At 41.8% G+C, this 26,277-nt stretch overlaps 3 protein-coding genes across 5 annotated transcripts in view; all 3 read left to right on the plus strand.

Annotated features, from left to right (window-relative positions):
* The first annotated feature begins 79 nt into the window (after positions 1 to 79).
* AK6 (adenylate kinase 6) lies at positions 80 to 2,706 on the plus strand. The gene is made up of 5 exons (XM_076362518.1): positions 80 to 164; positions 693 to 785; positions 1,127 to 1,185; positions 1,272 to 1,417; positions 1,547 to 2,706. The coding sequence occupies exons 1-5, from the start codon at positions 137 to 139 to the stop codon at positions 1,734 to 1,736; spliced, it is 516 nt and encodes a 171-aa protein (XP_076218633.1). The 5' UTR covers positions 80 to 136; the 3' UTR covers positions 1,737 to 2,706.
* A 559-nt stretch (positions 2,707 to 3,265) lies between these two features.
* CCDC125 (coiled-coil domain containing 125) lies at positions 3,266 to 15,988 on the plus strand. Its single transcript, XM_076361988.1, has 12 exons — positions 3,266 to 3,312; positions 3,632 to 4,006; positions 5,566 to 5,624; positions 7,018 to 7,104; positions 7,992 to 8,069; positions 8,804 to 8,889; positions 11,010 to 11,092; positions 11,993 to 12,108; positions 12,681 to 12,788; positions 13,822 to 13,993; positions 15,358 to 15,491; positions 15,621 to 15,988. The coding sequence occupies exons 2-12, from the start codon at positions 3,736 to 3,738 to the stop codon at positions 15,906 to 15,908; spliced, it is 1,482 nt and encodes a 493-aa protein (XP_076218103.1). The 5' UTR covers positions 3,266 to 3,312; positions 3,632 to 3,735; the 3' UTR covers positions 15,909 to 15,988.
* Positions 15,989 to 16,606: 618 nt separating this feature from the next.
* ZFYVE16 (zinc finger FYVE-type containing 16) overlaps positions 16,607 to 26,277 on the plus strand; it is a 31,110-nt gene continuing 21,439 nt past the window's right edge. For 2 of the 3 annotated variants that reach the window (XM_076363076.1, XM_076363079.1), the window contains exons 1-3: positions 16,607 to 16,697; positions 23,225 to 23,333; positions 23,523 to 25,705. In XM_076363076.1, coding sequence (XP_076219191.1) covers positions 23,264 to 23,333; positions 23,523 to 25,705 — 2,253 coding nt within the window. In that variant the 5' untranslated portion in view covers positions 16,607 to 16,697; positions 23,225 to 23,263. Of the gene's footprint in view, positions 16,698 to 19,887; positions 19,981 to 23,224; positions 23,334 to 23,522; positions 25,706 to 26,277 lie in introns of those variants that run through there. The other variant, XM_076363077.1, reaches the window with a different exon arrangement.

The following is a 26,277-nucleotide window of genomic DNA, read 5'->3' on the forward strand; positions in this document are numbered from 1 at the left end:
TAGCTGTCCGCGGCGCGCCTGCCCGCCCGCGGGCAGGGCGGGTGACGCCATCGGCAGGCGGCGGCGGCGGCGAAGGCCCCCGCGCACGTGTCTCCTAGGCGACCAGCGGCCGCCGCCGGCGGCGCGGAGCGGCAGCATGAGGCGGCCCAACGTTTTGCTCACCGGTGCGGGGCGGTGGTAGCGGCGGGCCGGGTCCCGGGCCGGCTCGAAGCGGGAAGACGCCGGTGTCGTCCGGGCCGCTTGGCCCCCGCGGGGCTGCCGGGGGGGCGGGCGGGGAGGGCGGCGGGGCTCGGGCCGGGCCTGCGGGGGGAGGCCCCGGCCCTGTTCCCAGGCCGGGGCGGTCTGGGGTGCGAGGGCCCCGCGGAGGCGGTGCCGGGCTGCCCCGCTTGAAAACTTGGGGGTTCTCCGCATTAGTTAGGGCTTTTAAATGAAGCAAGGTTTACTTTTGCGTCATCCCGGTTAGAGTAGCACTTCCGCACAAAGTGAGAGTTTTCTTTTTTTTTTGGGGGGGGGGGGTATGCTCTAGACATTGCTTGTACGTGTCTTTCCTTCTCATGCAGCTTCTTGCCCCCTTCTTACACGAACTTGCCAGCATTGACTGACAAACGCTTCCTTTCTGACCCCTTAGAAGGTTATTTGAAGAGGACTCGCGTACTGTTCTCTTACCGGTTTATATGGGGTTTTGTCTTCAGGTACTCCGGGCGTTGGGAAGACCACGCTCGGAAAAGAACTTGCGTCAAGAGCCGGGATGACCTACATTAATGTGGGTGACATGGCAAAAGAAGGTAGGCCGTATTAACGAAGTAGTCCATCAAAGTACTTTGGATTTTTTTTTGCTTTGTATAGCTATGCGCTTGTAGTGCATCTATTATATATTATATGAAAAGGCAATGAATTTGCTTTCAACAGAAATATTTTTGGTGGTATGAGTTAAAAAAGCATTTGTGTAACAGTAGCATACTTTGTAATAAATAACAAACTTATCCTTGTATGGTTTTGTAAACAAAGTGTTCCTTGCTCTGAACACTGTCTTTTGTTTGCATCCTCCTGAAATAAACGTAACAATATAAATAATCTTAATGACTGCTGTTACTTCACAAACTTCCACAAATTATTTTTGCTGCAGGAGAACTGTATGAAGGTTTCGATGAGGAATATGATTGCCCGATTTTGGATGAAGACAGGGTAGGTCCAACTTCAAAACCGAGCATTTTTGTATTTGCACTTTCCGTGATTTCAGATGAACTTGCCTATCTTCGTCTCTTTTGTAGGTAATTGATGAACTAGAAGATAAAATGAGTGAGGGTGGAGTTATTGTCGACTACCACGGCTGTGATTTTTTCCCCGAACGGTGGTTTCATATAGTATTTGTACTTCGTACAGAAAATTCATTTCTGTATGACAGACTTGAAAGCAGGTATGTCAGTGGAGTATATCAGGAGTAAAGTACTGTCGTGTGACTTCATTGGGGGTTTTTCTAGGGTATAAATCACTGATTCTCTGTAGAACACTTTAGTTGTCTCTCGGTATTGTTCTTGTTTTCTAGGGGCTACAAAGGGAAAAAGCTGCAAGACAACATCCAGTGTGAAATTTTTCAGACGCTTTATGAAGAAGCTGTGTTGTCATACAGAGAGGAAATTGTACACCAGTTACCCAGCAACACTCCCGAAGACCTAGAGAGAAATTTGGATCAGATTATGCAATGGATTGAGCAATGGATGAAGGACAACAATTGACATTTGGTGAAAAAGTAACTCTGCTGGACCGCTTCGTGGGAGGGTTTAATAAATGACATTAATAATTCCTGTATGATAAATTAAAATTAATTTTATTGTCATTTGATGTGATTGGGGACTAGAAGAAGGTTCAGAATAGCCGGGTCGTAAGGCTTTGGAACAGCCTCTGAAGCACGCTGGGAAAGGCACACGGGAGAACTGAGACAAGTGAAAATTCAGCAGTGAATGAAAGGGTGAAAGTGGCACGGTTGCCGCTAGTAGCAGGCACTAGGTTCAATAATTGAGAATTTTTTGGAGCTTACGATTAAAACCGAACCTTCCCTGCCCGCCCCGCCCCCGCCAAGGAAACTCTGAAATCCTGATAACTGATGGCAGTTGAGGAGCTTTTGGTTTCTAAAGGGTAAAACAGCGTCCTGAAAAGGGGTTTCTGAATTTTTTGGCTAAAAACTGCTATACTCCACTGTATTCCTGAATGCGTGGAGGCTGATGTAGACTGAGGGGTGTATGATGTAGTTCAAGGAGGGTGCTTTGTTTTGGAAGGAGGAGAAATGGCGTGGTAAGAGAGCTATTTTAAAATGAATACACGGAACTTCGGGAATTACAGTGTAAGGAAACACCAGCTGTATCTGCACTGGTGTGGAATATCAGTAAGTTTTCTTTCTCCTTTTTCTCTCAGTATTCTCCATCACCCATCCCAAATATGACGGAACATATTTATCACTGTAAGTTTATCGAGGAAATACATCATTTGGCAGGATAACGAACCTGCAGCGATCCATAACATGGTTACACTTAAAATACTGGCAGCCACCTGTTCTAGTCACTTGTAAAGCCTGGGTTGCAGGAGACCGTGGCTGCGCAAAGCAGAAATAACCTTTCTTCACAGAAAAGGTGGCTTGTAAAGCCTGGTGAAAGATTCTGTAGAACGTGCTTGCTAATAAACTTTTTGTATACACAAGTTTGAATAGAACTGTCTCTGCTTGAAAATTTCTATTGTGAAGAGTATTATGGTTACGTATTTAGGATTCTTTTATTCCACATTCGGTATAGACTTTCTGTGAGATTTACAGACGAATACTGCATTGGCAATTTGACCCTTGCGTAAACCGAAACGGTGAAAAATCTGGAGTTTCCTTGCAGAATTGGGACCAAACGCTGTGGAAACGCACGCATACGTGCGTTGCTGTTGAACAGCCGCTTTCGGGGTTATTGCTCGGATGGGCAGCCGGGCGGAGGGTGATCTCTGCCGTGGAAGTGCCTGGACGACACCAGCTCCTGAGAAGGCTTTGAAGGACCGCGTCTTGTGAAGTCGAATCGCGTTTCCAAAAGCTGCTGGGGATTTTTGCAAACGCTGTTGTGGCTGGGGGAGGGCTGCAGGCAGAATATAGGCCTCTCGTAACGAAAACCGAACGCCTAGCTCCACCTGAGGCTCGGCCTCTGCGCTCCGAGCAGCCTCCCGGGGAGCTGTCGCCTGACTTTCCGGCTGCCGGCAGCGGGACGCCGCGCTCCCACCGCCCCCGGCAGCGCTCCAGCCCGCCCCGGGGCGGGGACCGCCAGCGCCGCCGCGGCCGGGCGGGTGGGTCGGGGGCTCCGGGCGGGGGAGCGGCACCGGCAGGGGACCGGGATGGGCGGCGGGGGTCCGCGGGCGGGCAGGGGGGCGGGGGGGTGGCGGGTGCCCACCGAGGCGCTTTCCAGCGGCGCCCGGCCGCCGCCGGCCGCCTGAGCCGCCCGCAGCGGGAGGCTGGGCTGCGGTAACGTTTTACCGTGCGGCGGGAGCGATCTTTTCCGGCAGCCCGAACTCGCATGGGAAGCGGCCAGGCACCAGCAGCTTCAGGTTTTTCACTTTGATGTTGTTTTGCGGCTTTAATTACGGAGGTTTTTTTCTGTTTTTCTAGATAAAATACTTGTTGTTTTGCGGGAGGCACTGTTCACGTTGCCAGTAAGTGAAGTGCCCCTCAATCAGGGCGAAAAAAACCCCAAACAAACCCAGGAGGAGAAGATGGAGGAAGCAGAAGAGGATGACATGACATGTGGAGACTTGGGAAACGGACTTGGGAGAAGACCGGGAGGTGTTTATGAAGGGGAATATTTACAAAACTCCTATTCATTGAGATCTAGGAAGGGATCTGGAAAGGTTTGTAATCCTCTTTTATCAGCAAAAAGAGTGGAAGAAAGTGATGCTGCAGCTCTTCCCAGATCAGAACGAAACAGTTTTTACGACGGATCATCCAAAAAGCCTGTTACTAGTTCAACCAGACAAAACAGCTGTGGTAAGAGTAATTTGGAAGTTAATTATTCGCCATGAGAAAAATCTCCGTTAGGAAAACTGAGCAGTTCAGCTGCTTCACAAGATGCCATCAAGTTTAATTCAAACCATTTGCCAAACGTCTTGGAAATCCCTGAAGGATTCCAAGAAGTGCATGTGCATTGCATGCCTGCTGGGATCCAGCGCGGCCTCGCAGGCTGGTTGGAGCAGCCTGTAACTCCGCTGCGAGTGTTGCAAGAGGAGATGCTCAGTGCCGTTGAGGCCGCAGAGCGGCCTCTGTTCCTAGGTCTTCCTCCCAAAACATTAACAGCAGAATTGCTTTTCAGTGAAGGAGGCTGTGGCCCTTCATAGTGCAGAATGACCATTTTTAAAGTGTTTAGTTTTGCCTTTGAAAGTGACATTTAGCGAAGAGCATCCTGCGGTGGGGACAGCATTGTTTTTCTCTGAACACATATATGAAATTGAATGGAATTGCTTGGATTCCTGGTTTGTTTAAGTGTGTCTTCCTAGAGATTGTATCTAAAGCTTATGGCTAAATAGTCAAAATCCTGTTTGCTATTTAGTTGGAACTTGTGAATTGGAATACTTTTGAGGTTAAGAAGTTGTTTTTAGAACTGGCACATCTCCGTCCTCCCAGTGTTGGCATTCATTGTTTTGTGAAGACAACACTGCTGTGAATAAAATCAAATAAAGGCAGTGCTGTTCATTACACTTCAGCTGCTTTGCCTTACATTTTTGGCCATTTTAAGTATTTTGTCTGAAGTATTTCCATATAACTTGCTTATTTTTCTCCTTTAGAACAAGTCCCCACTATCCTCTCCACAACAGTAAGCTAAGCCATGTAATTATTCTTCATTGGTTTCAGCAGCGTCGGAGAGATGTTACAAGAGCAGCGTAATTCCGATTGGTTTCACTGTCCTTCCGACGGTCTGTGTGTGATGCTTGTCTTAGATCTAGGTCTTTCACACAGCAATATCCATGAAAGCATGACTAAAGTCCACATGAACCTGACTTTGATTTAGTAGGAGGCTGCATCTTAACGTATCTCTGCGATGCGCAGTTTAAGAAAAATGGTACCAGTAGTAACTGCTTGTTTAGAGGAGCATTGGATCTTGTGGGATACTCCACCACCGTACTTGATCTTCGTCTCTTGAAAATTGCCTCTACTTCTAAATAGTGCCAGCTACTGTTGTGTTGAGTTTGGTTCTTGAAAAGTTACAATCTAAAAAGAATCTAAAAAATGAAATTATTTTTTGAATCAAGATGGCAATTTTGTTGTGGTTTTTATTTTTTAAAGGCAATTCTAAAATAATTGTCCTTATTTTAGGTCTCTCTACAACTGATCTTTTTTTCCCATTTCACTTCTTTAAGTGTGAAACAATGTGTTTGAGCTTAGTATTTATGTATTTCTTACATCTGTGTATTAGCTCCAGAAGAAAAAAACCACAAAGATGAAAAATCACCTCCGCATGTTACCTGTTTTCAGGGTAAAGCAAATTCTCATGTTTTCTTTTGTAAACATTTCAGTATCTCATCATTTAGCATCTCCTATCAATCTTACAGAATCTAACACTGACGTGTCAAATGAAGAACTAAAGCAACAACTTCGGGAAGCTCTAGAGGTTAGTAACTGTGCCAAGTGTGCTGCTCTTGAAATCTGCATGTCCTTTTAATACAGCAAACTAAAGCACAGTGTTAGTTTAGCTGAAGATCTTGGCATGTCCAGAATCTTGGATGGATTCAGGTTCTTGAAATTAGAGTGCTAGTTGGAAGCCTCATTAAATTTTATGCCAGGAAATCACAGTGTGAAATGCAGTTTATACTCTGGATTTTTTTTTTTATTTGGGGGGGGAAGCAGCGGGGAGAAGTATTTTTAAAGATGTAGAGAATATTAAAAGGATTGTACTCCTTTTCTAGCAGGTTTTCTTTTTTTTATTAAGCTTTGGGCCTGAAAATCTGCAGTGTAAACAGAATAGACTTTGGGTTTTTACTGCATTTTTGTTGAAAGGTAAACTCCTACATTTTAATTTTACTGTGGTTAAATGTGTTGATGCGCTGGCATCAGTCCCGGCAGAAAGAGTAGGGTGATCTCAGCTGTGAAAATACACACTTCATCTGCACTGTGTTTTTTAACCTCAGGATGGCCCGTGGTAGGTCATTTTCCAGCTGTCTTAGCATGAAGAACCTTCAATGCACAGCAAGTTAAAATGTCAAGGAACCTTACTCATTTTCAGTTAGACAGAACTGATAAATTGCCACTGCTCCCAGATACAATTTCAGAATCAATCGCTGAAGTGATAGAACTGGAAGAACTATGAAAAAAGTTTTGTATGACCGCAAGTGAACAACTGAGTGACTGACATAGGGGTTAAGGAAAGATAAGTATACAAAGCAGTAAATTTTCTTTTAACACTTGGAAATTGAAAAACTGCTTTCTTCTGAGGGGGACAATATTGCATAAAGACATGATTGGCATGTACCTGGAGCAGGAATCTGTTTTGTTGTTGTTTTGTTCTGGACAAGTAGTGGTTTTGATCTAACAGTCCTAACATGATATCTGCGCTATAGAGTATGGATATTTTGTATAATATATAGTACATTATATTAATGTAGCATTTATATGTTAGTATATATTTGTAATATTTACTATATTTTGTATCTGCTGCATGTATTTGCATGCATATATATCTCCTATTCAGTTTTGCTTACTTATTTTAAAGCTCCAGACTTGTGTTGGTGTATACAACTTCTTTAGCAAGGAATAACTGCAGTATTTAGTGGTTTATTTTCCAGATACACTGGAAGAGAACAGAAAGAATAATAATTACAAGTATTCTCCTTTAAGGATTTTGTGCTAACATGCACTGTTAACAATTCTTCATCACAGGCAAGCTATTAGTCAGAAAAGAATCATATTTGTTTTTTGAAGAGGGCAAATTTACATTGCTGTTACAGTCAAGTTTTAACAGGATTACCTTGGCTTTTACTCAGTGTACCTGTTTTATTTTGCTTCAGGAAGTTGAAATTTTGAAAGCTGAGCTTGAAGCATCACAAAGACAGCTTGAAGGAAAAGATGAAGCCCTGAGAATTCTGCAGAGCATGGTAGGAGTTGTTCAGAAACCGGTTAGGTACTCAGTGGTAAAGGAAAGAAAACAGAAGAAATCTTCCTGCCACTCCTCATCAAAACCCCCCAAACCTTAAGTTCTTCCCAGGGCTATAATTTAAAGCATTGAGTCTGCAGGTGTCTACAGACTCAGCTTCTGCGATTTATTACCTTTGCTGCATGGAACCATTGTGGTTATTTAAGGAGACTTTACTGCTGTAGCAAATTCTCCTAATTTTATCTTTGAGGATCCTTAAAGATTTTAGCTATTTGACTTAAAGAATAAGGCCTTCTTTCCAGTCCCTTAAATTACAGATTTTGCTAGTGCTTGAAATTCTGCTGCAAAGCACGGATGTTTTCAGTTGATTACTCCATCTGTTGTCTTAGAGGACAGTGTGCGTTAAATGTTAGGTCAGTCTTTTGTTCACAGTTTGTAATATTTTTATTCGCTATCACAATGAATTATGTTGAAATCAGTTCCTGTTTGTTAGCCTACTTGCATAACACATTTATAGTTCCGCAGTTTCTACCCTCAGACATTCTTAGTAAGTTACACCTGGATCAAAGTAGTTGTAACCAATTTTTTTGAGAGCTGATTTTGTGGACAAGCCCTAAAGAAGACGTGATCTCATTTTAAATGATGCTACATTTTTCAATAGAAAAGGTTACGGAATTGAAACGCAAGTTTGTTATGCAACATAGCTATTTAGTGACTTGAAATTAGAATCCATTGGGACTTACAAGCAAGTTGCCAGTGTTTGTAATTCTGCACACTCCTGTTTTAACTAAGAATGTGAACTTCTCTTCATGTAAAACTGAAAATTTGGCTAAAGCCAAATTAAGTAAACTTAATTACAGTATTTGACAGTTATGCTTTTTTTTGCAGGCAGTATTTAATAAAGCTACTAGTCATACAAAAGCAATGCTTCAAAAAACCGAGGAAGAAAAGAGAACTTTAGAAAAGGTAAGGGCGCATGTTTCCTTCACACCTGTGCAAAAACATCGAAGTCCATTGCTATTAATAAAGGGTTATCAGACTGTTTATTTAAATCAGTACAAATCTGCCATTAGTTCCAGGGTTTTTTTTAAAGTATTCTTATTCCTTTTTAGTAGAAAGGGAAAATGTTAATGTATCACTCTTTTGGTCTAAATGTTTTCATGCAATAGTGCGTACAAACAATACCTGAAAGGAACTAGAGTTCTCTCTGTACTTTCAGTTGGTCTTCGTTGTAAGTTTCACAGTCATTGATAGTGAGTTGCACTATTTCTTAGTTATTAAGCTGGAACTTCCCAATGAGTCTAAGAAATGGGTGCCCAGTTTTCATAGGGAAGATGGGGAGGAGGAGGAAGGTGGCATTGAGCTACCTTGTTAAACTGAGTTTTATGCTTTGTTTCTCTTCCTCTGTGACCCTTCCACAGAACAGTAAGGGGACAGGGAAATGTGACAGCATGGGTTTGTTTTTGTCATAAGCCATGTACAAGCATCAGTTCATGCAACACAGTCTGGAATCCATAGATCAGTGATGCAGAAACTTTTCAGTGTCTGGCACCAGATGTATTTTTAACAGTATCATAGATAGTCATCACCGCTGGACACCTAGATCTCTGCCAGTGCCAAACTCAGCACCAGCAGTTCCTCTTCTTCCTTTCAATGGGAGGCTTGTAATGAACTGCTGCAGGTTTGTTTTGTTTCCACAGGAAATAAATATTTTGCAATGGGAAATTGAATTTGATCAGGATAGACTTAAAAACATAGAAGACACATGGACAGAAAGATATGACAGGTATTTGACTTACACTGTGAATCTTTGGGGTTTTTTTTAATTGCATTGAATGCTATATGTCATCTTTCTTGTGTTCCAAGTTTGCTTCACTGGGTTTTCTGGGGGTTTTGTGTTCTCCTGATTTCCTTCCAGGTTTGGGAAGATTTATTTAATTTTCATGCTAGTAACGTTTGTATTTTTCAATTAAAACTACTAAAATTATTAAGTCTCAATTCTTTAGCATGTATATAGGCTAGCTTTGCTAGGCTGAGTTTTCATTTTCATCCTATTACGTTATGATGTTAGCCAGCTGGAGCCAGACTGTCCTTTTTTCCTTTAAATGTAAATGAGGCATAGAAAATAATGGTATGTGCATGCATGTGGAAATATCATTTCCTGGTTAATCATTGCTTTATTTTCTTGCATTGTAGGTATGAGCATACGTACAGATAAAATGGAATGCTTTTGAGAAAGGCTGATCAACTGGTTCTTTGTTTAAATAAGAGTTACTCTGGACGGACAGCAGGTGTGGTTAGGCAAGCACAAGATGCCAGAGGCACTAAACTAATAACGCATTAACAGACTTTGAAAAATGTGACCAGAAGGCTCACTTATTTAAATGTAGAAATGGTATCTCTGATGTCTACCCATCAGATTTACAGTTATTTCAGCGGAGATTTTTATTTAAAATTTTCAAACTTTGACTCAAAGAATAAGCCAAAAGTTTACAAACTATTCATTTGTAAGAAGAGTTTTGTTAAGATATTGTGTCTTGTTCACCGATTAACTTAGTTACACTTGTTAAGGGATACCTCTTGAAAAACCCTTTGACTTTCCTGACTTAAGAGAGTAGGACATGTAGCCGGGTCGTTTGGAGCAACAAAGCTACTGTTAACTATTGAAAGCTAGAGACCTGGCTTCAGAAAACTGCAAGCCAGGAGCTCAGTCTGCTTTGCAAAAAGGTTTTGTGGTATCTGAGACAGCAGGCTGCGAATAATGTGTATTTCCTGTTGTTTATTCAAGTGAAATAACTCAGGTTACTATTCAGTTTTAAACAAAACCATGAATTTACAGTATGCTGCATTTACTGACAGCTGAAGAGATGCACCAAAAAAATTGTACTGCTTTAACATTTAGAACTTTAGATTGCCACTTTTCTATTCAAGAAGGAAATACTTAAATACTGCAGGGAAAAATGCATTATAAATGCATATTGTATGTCTCAGGTTGCAACGCTTGAAAGTACAGCTGTTCTTGAGAACAGTATTAAGAATACAGGAAGTTTACTTTCTAAAAATTAAGACCAGAGCCACGTTGTCACAGGTCCAGTAACAATTTTGTTCTTTCAAGGAAGTAAAAGATTTCTAACAAGTGTTCCAGAGGTTCATAATTACAGATTTCTTTGAGTTTCTAATGGTAATGTGGTACTTAAACTCACCTCTTGTTAAACTCTGAAGCTGTTGGCACCGTCTACTTAGACGTGAATGATTTTTTTTTTGTTTTCTTTGTTAACATTCACTCGGACATGGACGCATTTAAATTGTTTGTGTGAGGGTGTGGTTTCATGAACAGGGTGAGCCTGTTTGAACAGCACATGCTATCTGGGTGGCAGAGGAACCTCTGTGTGAGTGCAGAGGTTCTTGCTTTTGCTCCCTGCAGAGCCACCTGAAGCCTGAATAAGGAGGAGTGACTCCACAGAAGCCAGCCTGGCGTTACCTGCTTTCTTAGCCTTGATTCTGTGCCAGTCAGGCCAAGCCTAGACACACAACTTTCTTCAGAGAGTTACTCAGGAGCAGTTTTAGGTTGCTTATTGGCCCCTGGCTAGCAGATTTGGATCTAACAACTTACTACATATTATTGGTACAGATATTGTTATGGAAAAATTTTACAATATTTTCCATAAAAAAATCTACAGGTAAGAAAACTGCTTGTATAATGCTGCATGGATAGTATCTTGTCAAACCAAATACTCAACTCTTTTCAGTTTTGATTTTTTTCTTCAACCTTGTCAGTAATCCTAATTTTAATTTGCAGAAATATTAGAGAAGGTGTTTTAACAGGCTAATTTTTTTTTTCATTTGAGTGCCCATTTTAAAATTTTTTTTTAAAAGATAATGCAGCCTTTTTCTTAACTTCTGCAGGATATATTGTGAAAATGCAGCTCTTAAGGAAGCACTGAAACTGAGAACAGAAGAAGTTAAAACTCTTAAAGCTGAAAATGCAAGTAAGCCACCAACAGCTATTCCTCTTCACATGCTGTTTCTCAGGAGTAATTCAGGATTTAGCTATGAAGGAAGCTTTCTGTCAGGATAAGTCTCTTGTTACTGGCAGCTGATATTAGTGGATATGGAGAAACCCTCTTTAAACAGACAAGTTGTGTTTGTTTTTCTTCTCACATTGTCACTTGAACTGAAATAAACCCATGAAATTACAGGAAAAGTCAGGTATGCGTAGCTTAAAGAGTAGGCCAGGTATGAAAGAAGCGTACCTATCTTATCTCACTGGCGTGGTGACACCCTGGGTGTGGAGGGAAACAACTGGGACTGTGCTCCCAGTCGTGTCCTGGTAGGAGGCAACAGCAGCCAGGGAGCCACCGAGTGCTCCTGCTACAATGACAACCTGCGTCGGAGACGTTCCCTTTTAGCACACCCACTTAAAGATTCCCATAGCACAAACTGGCAGTTACTCAGCGTGTCGGCTTTATAGTGGAGGTTTTCAAACTGCAGGTTGTGCAGGCGTCTGCCTGGATCAGATGGCTCACGCCCCTTCCCCTTATTTTTGGTTTCCAAAAAGCTTTAAAATAGCTGACATACATCATTATTTTCCCAATATTGTGCTATTCTAAAAGAGCAGCTGCCTTAGTTGTAAGTATACAAAGAGATCAGCCCTTAGTGCTGAGGCAGAGTAATATATGAGATGATAGCTCTGTAAGTGGGTCATTACCTCTAAGAAAACACAGAAGAAAAGACAACTGGGATCTGAGTTTCTAGATCTACATAGTCTCATCACATTCTCAAACTGATGCTTAAACTACAGAACCACTTAATTTGGGTGTGGTTAAACCCAGAAATTAAGACATCAGAGCAGCAGACCTTTTAATCGCTTTCCTTGTTTTATATCATAGTCCTGAATCAGCAGTGCTTGGAATTTCTTGCAATGCTAGATGTGAAACAACAGAAGGTTGTTCAGGAGAACATGTCCTTGAATAAAAGTGACATTACAGATTTTACAGGTCTTGAAGTAAGTACGATTTACATGTTTTTCAAAATGGCTGGTTCAAAGACATGCTTATATTCAAAGTATATAGATACATTTCGCTTACTGATTATTTGACTATTTCTTTGGACCCATTTTTCGCTAATGACAATATGCCCTTGCATGCCTGTTAATCAGTTTTCTAATTTGTGATGCTTCATAATTCCTATCTTGCAAAGAAAAAGTAGACAAAAGGAGCATTAGCCTATCTTTCACAAGCCAGCATGCTTATTTTTTCTTCATAATACCTTAATTCTTAACTCCTATGCCCACTGCTTTACTTTACTGAGTGAAAAAAATTTCTAATGAGGTCTGCAGGGAGTAGCGTACACAGGCCAACAATTTTTGCCTTTAGGTTATCTTGCAGAAAAATACATTTCACACGTGTGATTGTGAGTCAAAAGAAATCATGCCTAAATCTCTTGTAGCTTGCTTTCCCTGACCCTTACACTCCCTTTGTAGTTTCAGGATGGTTTTTTGCTAGTCATCCGGTGTCTCTTGTGTTGCGTTCTGTACGCAGATAGATTTTTAACTGGTGGTTTGTTTTGGATTTTAAGCTGGCAGTTCTTGGAGCCTGCACCTGCAATACTTCTGGAGGGCAGCCTTGTCCCTGTGCTAAAATGGCAGCTGTAACTCGAAAGCAACTTCTTCATCTCAAGCAAGAGGTAATGCTGCTTGGCTTAAATACAAACAAGCAGAGGAGTGTTTGCGCTCAAAACCAAATAAAGCCAGAAACACTCTACTGCAGCTTACACAAAGTAACATGTCTTAAAACAAGAATGCATCTCAGAAATAATGTAATGTTTGTTTGCAATGCTTATATTGCCCTAACTTTCGCTGATATCAAACTGTAATTCTGATACCAGTCAGCGTTACTAGTAAAAGAAATTCTCATTCTTTTTCCTTCCACTCATATTTTTTAATCTAAAAAAAAGGAAGAAACACTCTAAGCGTACGCACTCTATAAATGTATACACACTGTGAGTGTGGACTACCACTGACCCTTTTTACTGCCTTCCTGGCAGTGCATTCCACCCCTCCCTCGCATTGACGTCAGCACTCACAAGCCCGCTCACCAGCTAGGTCAGGAAGCTGATCTTGCTGAAAACTCTGTATTTACATCACGCTTAAATCGATAACATGATTTTCAAGCTTTTATAAGGTTTTTAATTTAGTGAGATTCTATGTTTTTAGAACTTTTATTCTAATTTGTATTTGACTCTACAAATGTGGTAACCATCCTCCTCGTCCCACTGCAGAAGTTCCAGCTGACTTACGGGTTTTGAAAAGAAGTACTTGTCATGTCCCTTTTGTACCAAAGTTATTACTCCCGACAGAGATACCGCTCTGTTGCTCCTTTGGCTCCTGGCCCAACCGGCGTGTGACGTTAATGCCCTCCTCAAGCTCTTCTGCGTGCGCAGAGATAAATAGGCACTGCTGGCAGTTCGTCTGTGTAGATGGGTGGTGGTTGTGTGCATGCGTAGAAGAGGAAGGGTAAAGACTTCAATACACATTTCAAAATGTATTTCTTAACGTGGCAAGAAAGCACTTCGTTTGGTTTCTACTACTTCCTTGATTATGTTTATTTAAAAGTTGTCTGTGTTAATGGCTTCAGTCTGTCTTTTAATATACGTCTTAAATCTCCTATTGCTTCCAAATTGCTTAATATACTTTAAATTTTCTCTGAATTAAAACCAGATTGAAAATCTGAAGAAGAGTAAAGATGAAGCTTATGTAATGGCAGATGCTTTCAGAATTGCATTTGAGCAGCAGCTAATGCAGAGAAAGGACCAAGCCCTGAGGCTTGCAGAAGTGATAAAGATTAAGAAGGAAACGAAATTTCTAAACTGGAAACGTGTGAAAGACGATGGTAACTGGGCATGCTATATATCTGTAATGGTTGAATAGAAAAGAAATTAGCTGACAAGTGGCACGGGCAGACTTTCTTACTGTATTAAATGTATGGTTGTGGTTTAATTGCTGACTGAGGTTTCTGAAGAGTCGAGAAAAAAGGAACAAAGTTGTCTCAAAACTGTAAATATGTTAAATAGTGTGTCACGTAGCTGAAGAATTTCTACCATAAGTTTCGCATTTATAATGTAGGGTGTCTGTATATAAGTGGACAATATAAATACTACTGTAGGTGATTGGAGCTACCAATCTGGGCTTTTAATGTAACCTTTTTTTATTACGCGTCCATGAACTGTGTTATCTCAGTAAAAATATACTAGAATAAATAAGCTGTTACCCAGGATGACAATAACATTCTGGATATTAAAGATGTTTATGATGAAAACAGCACAAAAAAGCTAGCATCTGGCAAGTTTAGCCTGGCCATTTTAGATGCTATCAGCAATGTAATGTGCTGGGTTTTTTTCAAGTGATCTCTATACAAGAGTTAGGGAAGGAGGAGAAATGCAAAAAATATATACTGAGCTTTCACTGAAATACTAAATACAATGCAGTTTTTTTATTATGTATGTGTATCTACATCAGTATTTATTACTTTTCCTATGCTTCACACGGTCATCTGTGAGTTACAAAGCACTTTGTAAAAGAGGAAGAATTCTTATTATCCTTTTCTTCTTTAAGAAAAAGGATAAGGGGAAGTATTTAAGTGCTTATGTCATGGACAAAACCATAGCAGAATTTAGGAATGGCACTTCAAGATATGTTTGTGTTAGCCATTGTCCTGGAGGTGCTAGGCTTAGAAGTTTGGTGGGTCTTCTGGACTCCTTGAGCAGCCTCAGGGTGTAATACTAAAACAGCATGCATCTTGAATACCTGCTTCCCCTATACCTATGTCATTGTTTCCCAGCTCTATATCCTGATACATATGTTTCATAATTCTAATGTATTTTAATCTTTTTAGAAATCTTAGAAACTTTTAAACAGCTTGTGTCAAAAAGCCTTCTTTTTCAGGCTACCGTTTAAAAATAAATTATCACAAATTATTGTTTAACTAGAGTGTTAAAGCATATTCTCCATACAGCGAACAGAATTTTATTTTCAGTTTGCCTGTATGTACGATGAAAGGTCTGTTTAGCCTTTAAGTGACGCGAGGGGTGGTGCTGCATGCAGGTAATCTGCCGTGTTATGTACGGTGGGAGAAGCTGTAGCTTGCATTGCCCTTTCAGAGGTCATTCAGAATCCAGTTTTAGGCATGCCCATGTTATCCCAAAGTGGTTTTTCTCTTCCTGAGGTCCACAGTTCATGTACTGTTGTTTTCCTCAGGGCGTGTCAAGTTACAAGGGAACAAGAACAGTTTGGGGCAAAAACTGTCTGGCCTGCTCTCATCAGGTGTGGACTGCAGGAAGGTTGAAGAGCTAGAAAATCCTCACGAAATCTTAAAGATGTTAATAGATTTGGTTAGTATTTTGCTAAACTATTCATCGTGAGTCCTTGGGGGAGCAAATACAACGGTCGGTTTACACAGACTGCCTTGTTCTTAGCTTATAAACTAGTTTCTTTTCTTTCTCTTTTAAATAAACGCCCAGGTGAATGACAAAGAGGAGGCTCTGGCTCATCAAAGAAAGGTTAGTTACATGCTAGCTCGCGCAATGGAGACGAAAGAGGATGTTTTGGATCAGGATACAGGAAATGGCACGCTGGGGAGTCGTCGGTACGGAGCCCAGGGGTCATCGGGCCCCGTGCACGCCTGCTGCCAAAACCTCCCTTCTCAAAACAGTATTTCTTCGGTTCCCAGCGCAAAGACATTTGAAAATCCGGTAAAAATGCTTCGAAAATCGCACTCCTGGCCCTCAGAGACTACGCACTGTGAATAAAATCCGCATGGAAAAGCGGACGGAAGTGTAGTGATAGCTGTATAGCCATCCGCTGGAATAAATTTGTTTTTTAAAAAGATACTGTGTAAATGCCTAAAAACGTCCTGTGATTACATCACTGGGGGCCAAACTAGGACAACGCCTTAGCTGATACCGCCTTTAATGATACTGTAATAGCGCAGTAGCTATTGCTTTGGCGAAACAGCCCGATTTAGTTAATTTAACAGTAATTTCCAAACAAGATGAAGCGGCTTTCGGTTGCCTGAACCCTCGCTTTTGCCCACCCTGGTAGGTGACGAGATTGACGGAGTAAAAGCCACGTCACCGCGGAGGGTGACGTCAAGAGAAAAAGCGCGAGGCCGCGGACGCCGGCAGCCCCGCGCGGGGGGCGGGGCGGGGGGGGGGCGGTGCTGGCGGCGCCCTCTGCCGGCGGGGCGCGGGAGCGCGCGTGGAGGGACCGCGTCAGTCGCGCCGCCGGTTCCGCCCCCCTCCCGCCGGCTGGGGGCGGAGCCCTGCCTCTGCGCAGGCGCGGGGGCGGGGCCGCGGCGGCTGGGCGGGCGGGGCGGCGCCGCGCATGCGCCGAGCGGCGGCTGGGCGGACAAACAAGGGGCGCTGCCGTCGCCGTCCCGGAGCCGCTGGCGGGGGGGGGGCGGCGGGTGGCTCCGAGGTGAACTGCCGCCGCCGGGGGTGTCGTCGCCCGCCTCACAGCAGAGGGGCGGCGTCCTCCGGGTCGTGCGCGTTCCCCTCGGCCGGCGGCCCGGGAGGTCGGCCCTGCCCCACCGCCTGGGGGTGAGGATGCGGGAACGGGGCTGGCGGGAGCCGCGGTGGGGCCGGGGCGCCGAGCGAGGCGCGGAGAGGGACGCGTGTCACGGGCGTCCTGCCGCCGGACGGCCTCCTCCCGTCGGCAGCCGCGGCCTCCCGGGCCGCCCTGCCTGGCGGGGAGCCCGGGGCTGCCCGCAGAACGACGGGGCGGGGCGGCCGTGTGCCGGCGCCTCCCGAGGCTCCCGGCCGGGGCTGCGCCGCGGGGCCGGGGGGGGCTGGGCAGGGGCAGGAGCCGCTGTGGGCCTGGGGCGCCCGGGGCAGGGGGCGCGGAGCGCTGCACGAGCGGGATTTCTGCGGAGGCGCCCGGCGCGGCTCTGCCCTGCCTGCGGGTCTCCTGCCCCCAAGGCTCGGGGCCCGGAGCTGGCGCTCCCCGTGCCGCGGTCCGCGCTGTTTTGGAGGTGCTGCCTAGCTTTGTCTTACCTGAACTGGCACGGATGCGTATCTCCATTGAGGAAAGCGTCCTAAGCTGGCATTGAGCGCTGCAGCTTATTCCAGGCCTGAAGAAGGGCTTGCGTACTTCAGAACTGATAAGACTGTCATTAGTCAGAGAAACTTTGTGCAGTAAGGATTTTACAGTCTCAGTAGTGTCAGCGAATGCACTCTTTGGAAATGGAAGATGGTAACGAAACAGAAACAAACTCTTGTGGTTTTTTAGCATAGAGTTTGCTGCTTGCACACGCTAGCAGCTAACTGCGTAGTGCTCTTACAGCACTTCGTGCTGTATAGCGCATATTAGATTGCTTAGATGGATTAATTGTCCCTAGAGGTTTAGAGATATTAGTGATGTTTTTGCTTCCTTCTGTTGCATTTATTTTGATATAGGGTACAGAGTATAATGGACGTGCTTACACCATACGCTTACAGGAATTAAATGTTTTAAGACATGCTTCTGGAGAAACTGGGAAATGTTCTCAGTCTGTATTTAAATGCAGGCTGTACTGGCAGAGAACTGATTGTTAGTACATTCTGGAGAAATGAGTAGAGCACAGAAAAGGATCCAGTTGACTGCCAGTACTAGATGCTGTTAGCGTCTAGTGCTTGTGTGCTGACATACTTATTGTCTAATATGAATATCTGGTTATTAATAATGCAAATCAGAGAAGATGAGACTATTGAGGGAGCACTGGTTTGCGCTGAGGAAAGATCTTTCAGGTCTGATGTAATAATCATATTCTCGTGACTCATTTTCTAATGCTGAGCAATAAATGCTGATACAGCTAATGATGATGGCACTGTGGGCAGTATGTGAGAGACACATTTGTTCAGCTGAGCAAGTGGGCCTGGCTGCTGATGGTACCACTGATGTGTTGGAGCACTACTGAAAATCCGTAATTGTTGACAGACAATTTTTTCTGTGTGGTGTGAATGATACTATTTTCTGTTCGGAACAGCAATAACAAATTACTGTGGGTGAACGAAAGAAAATCTTCAGGAGCTGAAGATGTCGGGATAGAGTTGTCTGATTGGTGTTGGTGGTAATATCATAATGCTGTTGATAGAGTTTTGTTCTTTTGAAGAAATTCTGTTGAACTAACAGAATGTTGCTCTTTAAGCAAGGCAGTTTAGTTTTTTGCAGTGTGCCACGTAGGCTTTTCCTTATGAGTCTGAAAAGTTCTGTAACTTTTATTTTCAACCCCTGATTCAGCTAGTAAATTTGCACTGGCAGCAGCCGCTGCAGTTTTTGGGTTGGGTAATATGTTGTCTTGCTCAGCAAGAATCATTTTAGTTTTTATTTGACAACATTTAAGTTTTTCACAAAGCATTTTCTCAGTTGTAATGAACTCAGTTAAATTGATTGCTGATGAACTGCTGATGTGCAGTTGTACCCTTCGACTTCTTTTGTCTGTAGGGCCTCAAGCCTATGGGTAGGTGTATGGTGTAGGGATATTGGAGGGAGTAAGAAGGAGAAAGCTGGTAATTTAAATAATTAAATACCTTTAAGGTGGGAGAAGAGGCATACTGTGCTTGATGCAGCACTTCACTTCTATAGCACTGTGAACTTAGATAGTTCTTAATGGTTGTGTTTCTATCAGAGGCTTCGTTCTAGCTATGGTAGTTGCTGGGTGGTAAGCTGGAAGAAAATTACTTAAATCCTGTTGTGAGGATAAAAGCTTCAATATAGCTTTCTGCTCAGACTAAATATAATGACTAAACACAATGATGGAGTTGAAATAATATAACTTTGCAGTGAGTAAAAAGACTTTCCTGATAACCTAAAATTAAGATGGCTACAGTGGTCAGCTTTCTGGAGTGAAGACCTGTGTGCGCGCGTGTGTGTGTGTGTCTTTATCTCTAAACCTGATCTTGTGTTGTTTTAGCATGTTCCATATAAAAGCAGGCCTGGATTCTGCAGTGATAATTAGCTGTGATTATCTGGTAATGCCTATATATATTAACATGATAGAGGGTGATTTTCAGGGATTCTTAAACATCAAAAGGCAGCTTGTCATCAGGCATTAAACTGGTTAGCTGGTAATAATTAACTTACCCATTTTATTTTACAAGTTATCACCACTGAAAACTACTAACTACCTCCATTTAGAGAGACTATTTGAAAAACAAAATTGACAATCCATCCTGTCATTTGGCCATTCTCTATCCTAGCAGACTTGTGTTATCTTTTCCTTTAAATAAGAGTGTGTTGAGAAGTCCCTAGTGGAATGTTGGCTTTGAACTCTGGAATATGTGCCTATTATATTAGAATTGATTTATAAAGTGTATAAAAGAAGGGCCTATAAAGTGTTTTTAAATGCACTGACACATTTGCATTTGTTGCACAGTCATCCAGATCACAGTATTTGCTTCCCTTAGGTAACAGTTTTTATGTAGTAGAATTATTGCCTCTGTTTCTTAAGATACTGTCTTTATGCAATTTAAAGTGCAGTATTAGGAGTTTGCCAGAGACCAAGCCTCGTCTGACCAGGCATATAACATAAGCAAACCTTTGCTATTCTCTTTTGTTCCATTTAAGCTTGCCTCTTGGAGGCCTCAGAAGGTAAAAAGGGCATTTGACCAGGTGTTGATGTGACCTAAATATTAACTATTCAGAATCCTTCCTGAGATTGCCACAGAATAGCTCACTTCAGTGCTGTTCACATTGGCTGTTCTAGGTGCTGGCTTCCTAGGTTCACCGTGGTGACTGCTGCCTGGCATAGCAATTGTGTGGTATTAGTTTTCCACTAAGTAAACTTGGGGAGGATAATAAGGAATGCTGGTCTTGAAATCAGGGCGCAAGTAAAAGCTTCGAAAGGTAAGAGACTTAAGGTGAACTTGTTTAGAAACATACCAAATGTTTATGTAGAGAAGTGGCAAGTACTCTTAGTGTGCTTTCTTGTAATACATCAACATAAAGTATTATGCTGTCTTGAAGCTGAAGAATATTCAATCAACAAAACAAAGAGTTGACTGTTAACTGGAAAAAAAATAAATGGATCTTTGCCAACCCATGTACTTGGGAACCCTTGTGATCGGTGTGTTCTGTTCTTCAAGTGAGATTAGCTGCTGCTTGAGAAACTGAGATGTACATAAGGACGAATGGTGTGATGAGAATCGATGACCTATAAAGGTGTAAAATATTCAGGATGTGACCTGTGTCCATTAATATGTCATCTTTGGTGTATTTCTGGCTGAAGAAGTAGTAAGTGAGCACTTCTCTTGATGTTTACTCGTTAGCCTTCTAGTTTACTCGTACAGTAGACAGTCAGATGTCTTAAGGAAATAACAGACCTAATTAGCTCAATTCAGCACACTAATCTGTGAATGTAAATCTTTAAAACTAAATATGAAAGATTTTTTATAACAGCTTGTGGTGTCATTGAGATACCTGAACAAAATTCATTTCAGAGGACGTCTTTAATTTATTGGTGATAGATGTTTGTTTCCTTCATTAACAATTAAGGTTTTTTAAAAAAACATTTACTGTTTATTTAAAAAATACTCGAAATTCTGATTGCGGTAAATTGGGAGCTTAACTTGCAGGGCCATAACTCGGCGAACAGTGTTTCATGTAGATAATTAAGAGTGAAGCAGCCAGATTTACAGATCCTTGCCAGGACCTTGTGCTAGGTTAGTGTTTGTTTCACTTTGGAGACCTGTTTTGGTGGAGAAACAAGCAAAAAACTGTTTTTCTCCCTCTAAAGTACATGACTTTCTGTCTTTTTACCTCTTTGACCTGGCTTCTTGTGGGATGAGGTGAGAGTGGGTGCCAGTACAAACAAAGGCTTGGGGACTGTGTGGCAGGAGAGTGGTGTGGGGCTTGTGACCACCACCCCTTTTGGTCACAGCTGTTAGTCTGCACATTAATTGTAACTTAAGTTGTACCTGAGTGGTAAGGTTGTATAATATATACCTACAGAGAATAAATATCAGCATTATGTATTTCTTGATCCCCGGTTTTCTCATAATCCTTCAATATTTCTAGTTTATATGATCTGTTAGACTAATTTTTGACCGTTGGTTTTGTTGCTGTCCATAAATATATGCTTTAAGGATGGGATCTGTACTTCAGTGTCTCATAATGAATCACCAAGAGCTGTTAACCTTGTAAGGCTCTTCACTGAAATAACTTCCATTTCATGTTGTAATCTCCCTCTTGCTAGGAGGTTGTGAAATTAGTTGATTGTTACAGGCAAGAACTGTATTCAAATGAGTGTAAGAGAAATGGCATTATCGAATAGCAATGAGCATTGCTATTCAATGCTCATTAGATAGCTGTGTGAGACTTGATGTACGGTGCAGCATGCTGAAGACCATTGGAGTGGCTAATTCACGGCCATGGATATCAATACAGTGGTACATTCAGATTGTTTATTTTTTGCTTATATATGGGCACAAAGTACTGCATTAAGTTACGATGCATACTGTTTGTTTCACCTTTCTTGTGCTTTGCCAGTCTGTATTTGAACTATGTATTAGCTTAAAGTATTCTTGTCGCATGCATGTTAACGTGGTGGTAAGTGAATGCGCCTGATCTGAACCATTCACTGAGAGGAAACCTCACACCTCAGTGGAGTAAGTAAGGCATGGAATCTAGATCTGTAGCTGCAGTGTGGCATAAGTGATATGAGAGGATTTAAGTATTTCTTTGGGCTCTAAGCTTTGAGAAGAGGCAGTACTAGATGGTCAAAGTACATTGAATGGGGTAGGGTGCAAAGTCAGCCAATGCAGAGACTAAATGCACTGATAAGAGTAGAAGGAAAACTAGACAGACCTCTACAGGTCTGGTTTCCAGACATTAGACTAAAGGGATCTGAGTCCCTTCAGTTTACTTAAGGGAGGTGTAAATAACATCTTGACTATATGTTATAGGTAATTGCACAGTATGGGTGTTCAGACATGAAAAAGATGTGGAATTAGAAAGCACTTCAGAGTGACCAAAAAGGCATAATGTTAAGTGGCTGGAGATCTTCATTAAACAAATTAAACAGGATGTTTTGCAATAGGGAATGTGATTCACAAATAGCTTTCTGATGAGTTGGTAAGTCTCTAAAAAGATATTTTAAAAAAACAAACTATTTTGTTTGGGTCTCGGAGAAAGTTAATGAGTTAATGGTTTTTGTGTTTTTAGTAGAAGAGATGAGCTGAATTACCATGCTGCATTTTTTTTTTCCCTGGCCTTGGAGGAAGGTTTAAGAGGAGGATTTAAAGGCAGCTTATGGGTCATCATGGAGGAGAAGTACTGACCTCAACCTGCTTAAATTCATTGCAGCTCTGTATTAAGATGACTGTGTCATACTTCAGTGCTTCAGCTGGTTATCTGCTTTATAGTCCTGATGTATTTTAGGTTTTAGCCTGTGTTTAGTCTTACCTGAAACATTTGGTCATAGCTGAAAGTAAATTGAGGTTGATTGTTGGATAGCTGGAAACTAAGAGAATCTGTTTCTTTAAGTTTCATGTTCACGTGCTCAGAGTTGAACTGGTTGTCAGGTTTGAACTCCTAAAGGAGGCTTCTTTTCTTGTTGTCACTTCTGCCAACAGAATGATACTTTTTGTGCTTCCTACTGCAGTTTAAAGCATGAAATGTCTGGGATTATGCAGGCATCATTTATTCAAACAGTTCACTTCTGTTGCAAGGGTAATGATGGCCTATTTTGGGTTTTTTTTGCCTGTGAACTGTGTGACGTAAAATGTACAGGGGGTCAACCTAGAAGATACTAGTATCCCTTCTGGTTTTAAACTTCCTGACATTATAATGCCATAGTATGTGCTTTCAGATGCATTTGGTTTTAATAGGACAGCCTCAATTTCCTGATTTAACGTGAATTTTTGAGCATATTGTGCATAGTGTACTGAGTATGCTGTAGAGTGTATTCAGAGTACATAGAGGCTGACAGTCTGCGGCCCTGTTTGTACTTGCATTTTGTTTACATGGAGAGAGAGAAGAAAGTGTTATTAAAAAGAAAAAAGTACTTCATAGAAGTTGTCTTCTGATAATAACACTTTGACTTTGTAAATAGCAAAATGCTGTGAATGAAATGCTGTATTTTTTTTTTTAGGTTTTAGAAGGCTAAAGCTTCACGAGAACTATAAGTAGAATGGACAGTTACTTTAAAGCTGCAGTCTGTGACTTGGACAAACTACTTGATGAATTTGAACAGAATACAGGTTAGTTCCTGTGCTGCCTTGTTCTCCAGCATAATAATATTGGTCAAATGACTGTTACTGTGGAATTTGAAAGTAACATATGCTAAATGAAAGCTTGTATTGCTGAATAGATGAGATTTAGAGGGAGTGCACTGTGGAAAGAGAGGCGTTTTATAACCTTTGCTTTTCATCTCTTTTTGTTTAAAATAGACGAATATGACTGCTACAGAACACCTCAAAATCCGTACGACTCAAAACACCATTCACTTTCTTCGGTTCTGGATTGCTTACAACATGTATACCCAACACCGAAACTGCAAGAGGATGCTAACAATTGTACTTCATCAGAAGAAATCTCTCTAGCTAGCCACACTGGAACAAGTGAAGCTCTTCTGACTTACTCACCACAAAATGAGAAGAGCGTTGCTGGACCTGATCTTTTGTCCACTGTGGATAGTGGTTCCTTAAATGAAATTCAGAATTCAAACCTGGGAAGGTGTAGTATTCCTGTGTGTGATCTTGTGAACGACACAGGCAACTTAATCCATTCAGTGGCTGCTCGTGAAGATACTCAAAAGTTGCAGCCAGATGACTTCCAGTGTAATGAAGGTTTGATTGGCTTTGGCATATCTTGCATACCTGTTCCTACTTGTGTGTCGTCAGCTGGATGCAGTGGTGTTTCAAGTACAGAGCAGAGTGATGGGGACTCAATGCTACAAGATTCAGGACATCTTAAAACAGAGGAGACTGATCATTTTGCGTTAAAATCAGACAGTTACGCTACAGCAAAGATCTCAGATCCATGTGATGATCAACACAGGACAGAATCTGTGAAGTGCAGTGAAGTATTTGATCAGCTTGAACAAACTGGTCGCCTTAATACTGCATGCGTCCCTGTAACATCACAGAATTCAAATGCGTACAGTCCCAAAGATGAGAGAGCATACAAAAAATTGCCTTGTGAACCACAAGATGAAAGTGCGTGCTCTGCAGTAAGCAAAGAGATGTATGGAGGAAATGCCATAGAAGAGGTAGACTCAAAAGATGAGAGTAATGTTGAATCCATGCCTTCAGATCTGCCAGAGAGGCCTCAGTTACACAAAAGCCATGCAACATTACCTGGAAATTGTGTTTTACCAGGCTTCTCATGTCAAACAGGAGCTAAAGTAGAATTGGAAAAGAAAATCACAGAAGAGAATGTAGGTAGTGAAGAACTTAATAGCAAGGAAATACTAAACGGTGTTTCAACTTTGTGTATTTCAGTTGAGGATGTCCAGACCTCGCTGTCATGTCTTCCACTTCCTGTATCTATATGTGGTTCATTAGTTGTAACAGAAGAAAAAGTTAATCCTCTACCTCAAAATGAAATGGTGGAGGTTATTAGTGATACTTTAACTGTTCATGATGGAAAGTCTAAAACTGATCTCTCCGCTAGGGAATCCTGCGAAACCACTGACTTGCATGAACAGGAAGGATATATAGCTAAAATCGACGAAAGTATTGTGGAAAAAAGTACAGATGGAGAGAAGTACGATACTGAGAATGTAATTGATGACAGTGATTCTCAGCAAATCAAAGCTTTTGCTTCTGCTTTTCTAGAATACGAAACTGAGCCATATGGTGTTGGTATAGACTCTTACTACAATGAAAGTATGAGCCCGATTATGGCTGACTTTACTGTTGAGGAGAATGTTATTAAAAGTGATACTCTAATAAGCGATGCTGAGCTTGATGATTTCTTGTATGGACAAAGTCTTCAGTCCAATGTGTTGAAGTCTTCAGACAACGATAGTAACTTAATGGAAGCTGATGCAGATGAAGGGAATTTAACAAATGCAAACAACCTGGATTTCACAGAGGTCGCTGAAGAGCATATGCATGCAAAACTGGAGGAAATAACAAGCATTAATAGTAATCTTAAAGTATCTCTTACTGCCAATGAATCAGAATTTGCAACAGAAGAGAGTGTGTCTTGTATTCAGGACATGACTGAGAGTGGTAGTGAAGCACTAGTTTCTAACGTTCGTGCTGAAGGTGCAAGACCGAAGCAGTTGCTTGGCCTTTCCCAAGGAGCTGTTGGTCAGAGACAACTGAGTAAAACAGATGTACTTGAGAGAGAATACCAGGAACCCAGTTCTGTTACCCCAGAAGCTCGCCTCTCAGGCACCAGCGTAAATGTTGGTAAAAATTCTGACCCCACACGCTTTGGGGAAAGCAGCTCTGAAGCTGGAGGAAATCAAACATCTGAAAATGTAGAATCACTTAAAATACCTGCAGCTCTCTCATGGAAACAACCATTGTGGGTTCCTGATTCAGAGGCACCCAACTGCATGAACTGCCAAGTCAAGTTCACGTTCACAAAAAGACGACACCACTGTCGTGCATGCGGAAAGGTAAGTTATTGGAGAGGGGTCCTGTGTTACTGAAAGCAAATTCTGATTTAGGCATAACCAAAATATAGAAGGGAAAGATTATTGACAGAATTTTTCTAGGCTGAAAGTAATTTATTAAAAAGAATTAATTTTATTTTTCTTTTATAGAAACTTAAATACTGTTGGAAAAGACTGATATTAATTAAGAAACGTATGACCTTTTTTGTGAAAATAGTTAAAAGGAAGTACAGAGAATGTTCTTATTTTATCTTCCATTACTGGCTAGACTAATGTGTTTTGAATAGAACAAGGAAGATGAAACAGTGGACTACTTCGTAGTAGTCATAGTGAATCAGCTTTTTACTTAGCTTTTAAGTTAAGCCTAAGTATTTAAGCTTAAAATTGAGGTGATGATGATTGGAATTCAGGTCAGATCTGATAAAACTGATGAGCGGTTATACTAGCTGTAAAACACTGTCCATGAATCTGGAAGGATTGCATTCTTTCAGGAGCTGTAACAGCAGTACCAGTGCAAAAGATTTATAGCCAAAACCTGTCCTTCTGTGTGTTCAGATGTATAATTTTCCAGGGGA

This window comes from Aptenodytes patagonicus, chromosome Z (genome assembly GCF_965638725.1).
Source record: "Aptenodytes patagonicus chromosome Z, bAptPat1.pri.cur, whole genome shotgun sequence".
NCBI lineage: Eukaryota > Metazoa > Chordata > Aves > Sphenisciformes > Spheniscidae > Aptenodytes > Aptenodytes patagonicus.

Bases quoted from the DNA above. Each gene is read 5' to 3' on its own strand.
- AK6 (XM_076362518.1), top strand. From the start codon at position 137: ATGAGGCGGCCCAACGTTTTGCTCACCG. The intron at 165-692 runs GTGCGGGGCGGT...TTTTGTCTTCAG, and splicing joins GCCCAACGTTTTGCTCACCG to GTACTCCGGGCGTTGGGAAG. The intron at 1,418-1,546 runs GTATGTCAGTGG...CTTGTTTTCTAG, and splicing joins TATGACAGACTTGAAAGCAG to GGGCTACAAAGGGAAAAAGC.
- CCDC125 (XM_076361988.1), top strand. From the start codon at position 3,736: ATGGAGGAAGCAGAAGAGGATGACATGACATGTGGAGACTTGGGAAAC. The intron at 4,007-5,565 runs GTAAGAGTAATT...TCAATCTTACAG, and splicing joins AACCAGACAAAACAGCTGTG to AATCTAACACTGACGTGTCA. The intron at 8,070-8,803 runs GTAAGGGCGCAT...TTGTTTCCACAG, and splicing joins AAAAGAGAACTTTAGAAAAG to GAAATAAATATTTTGCAATG.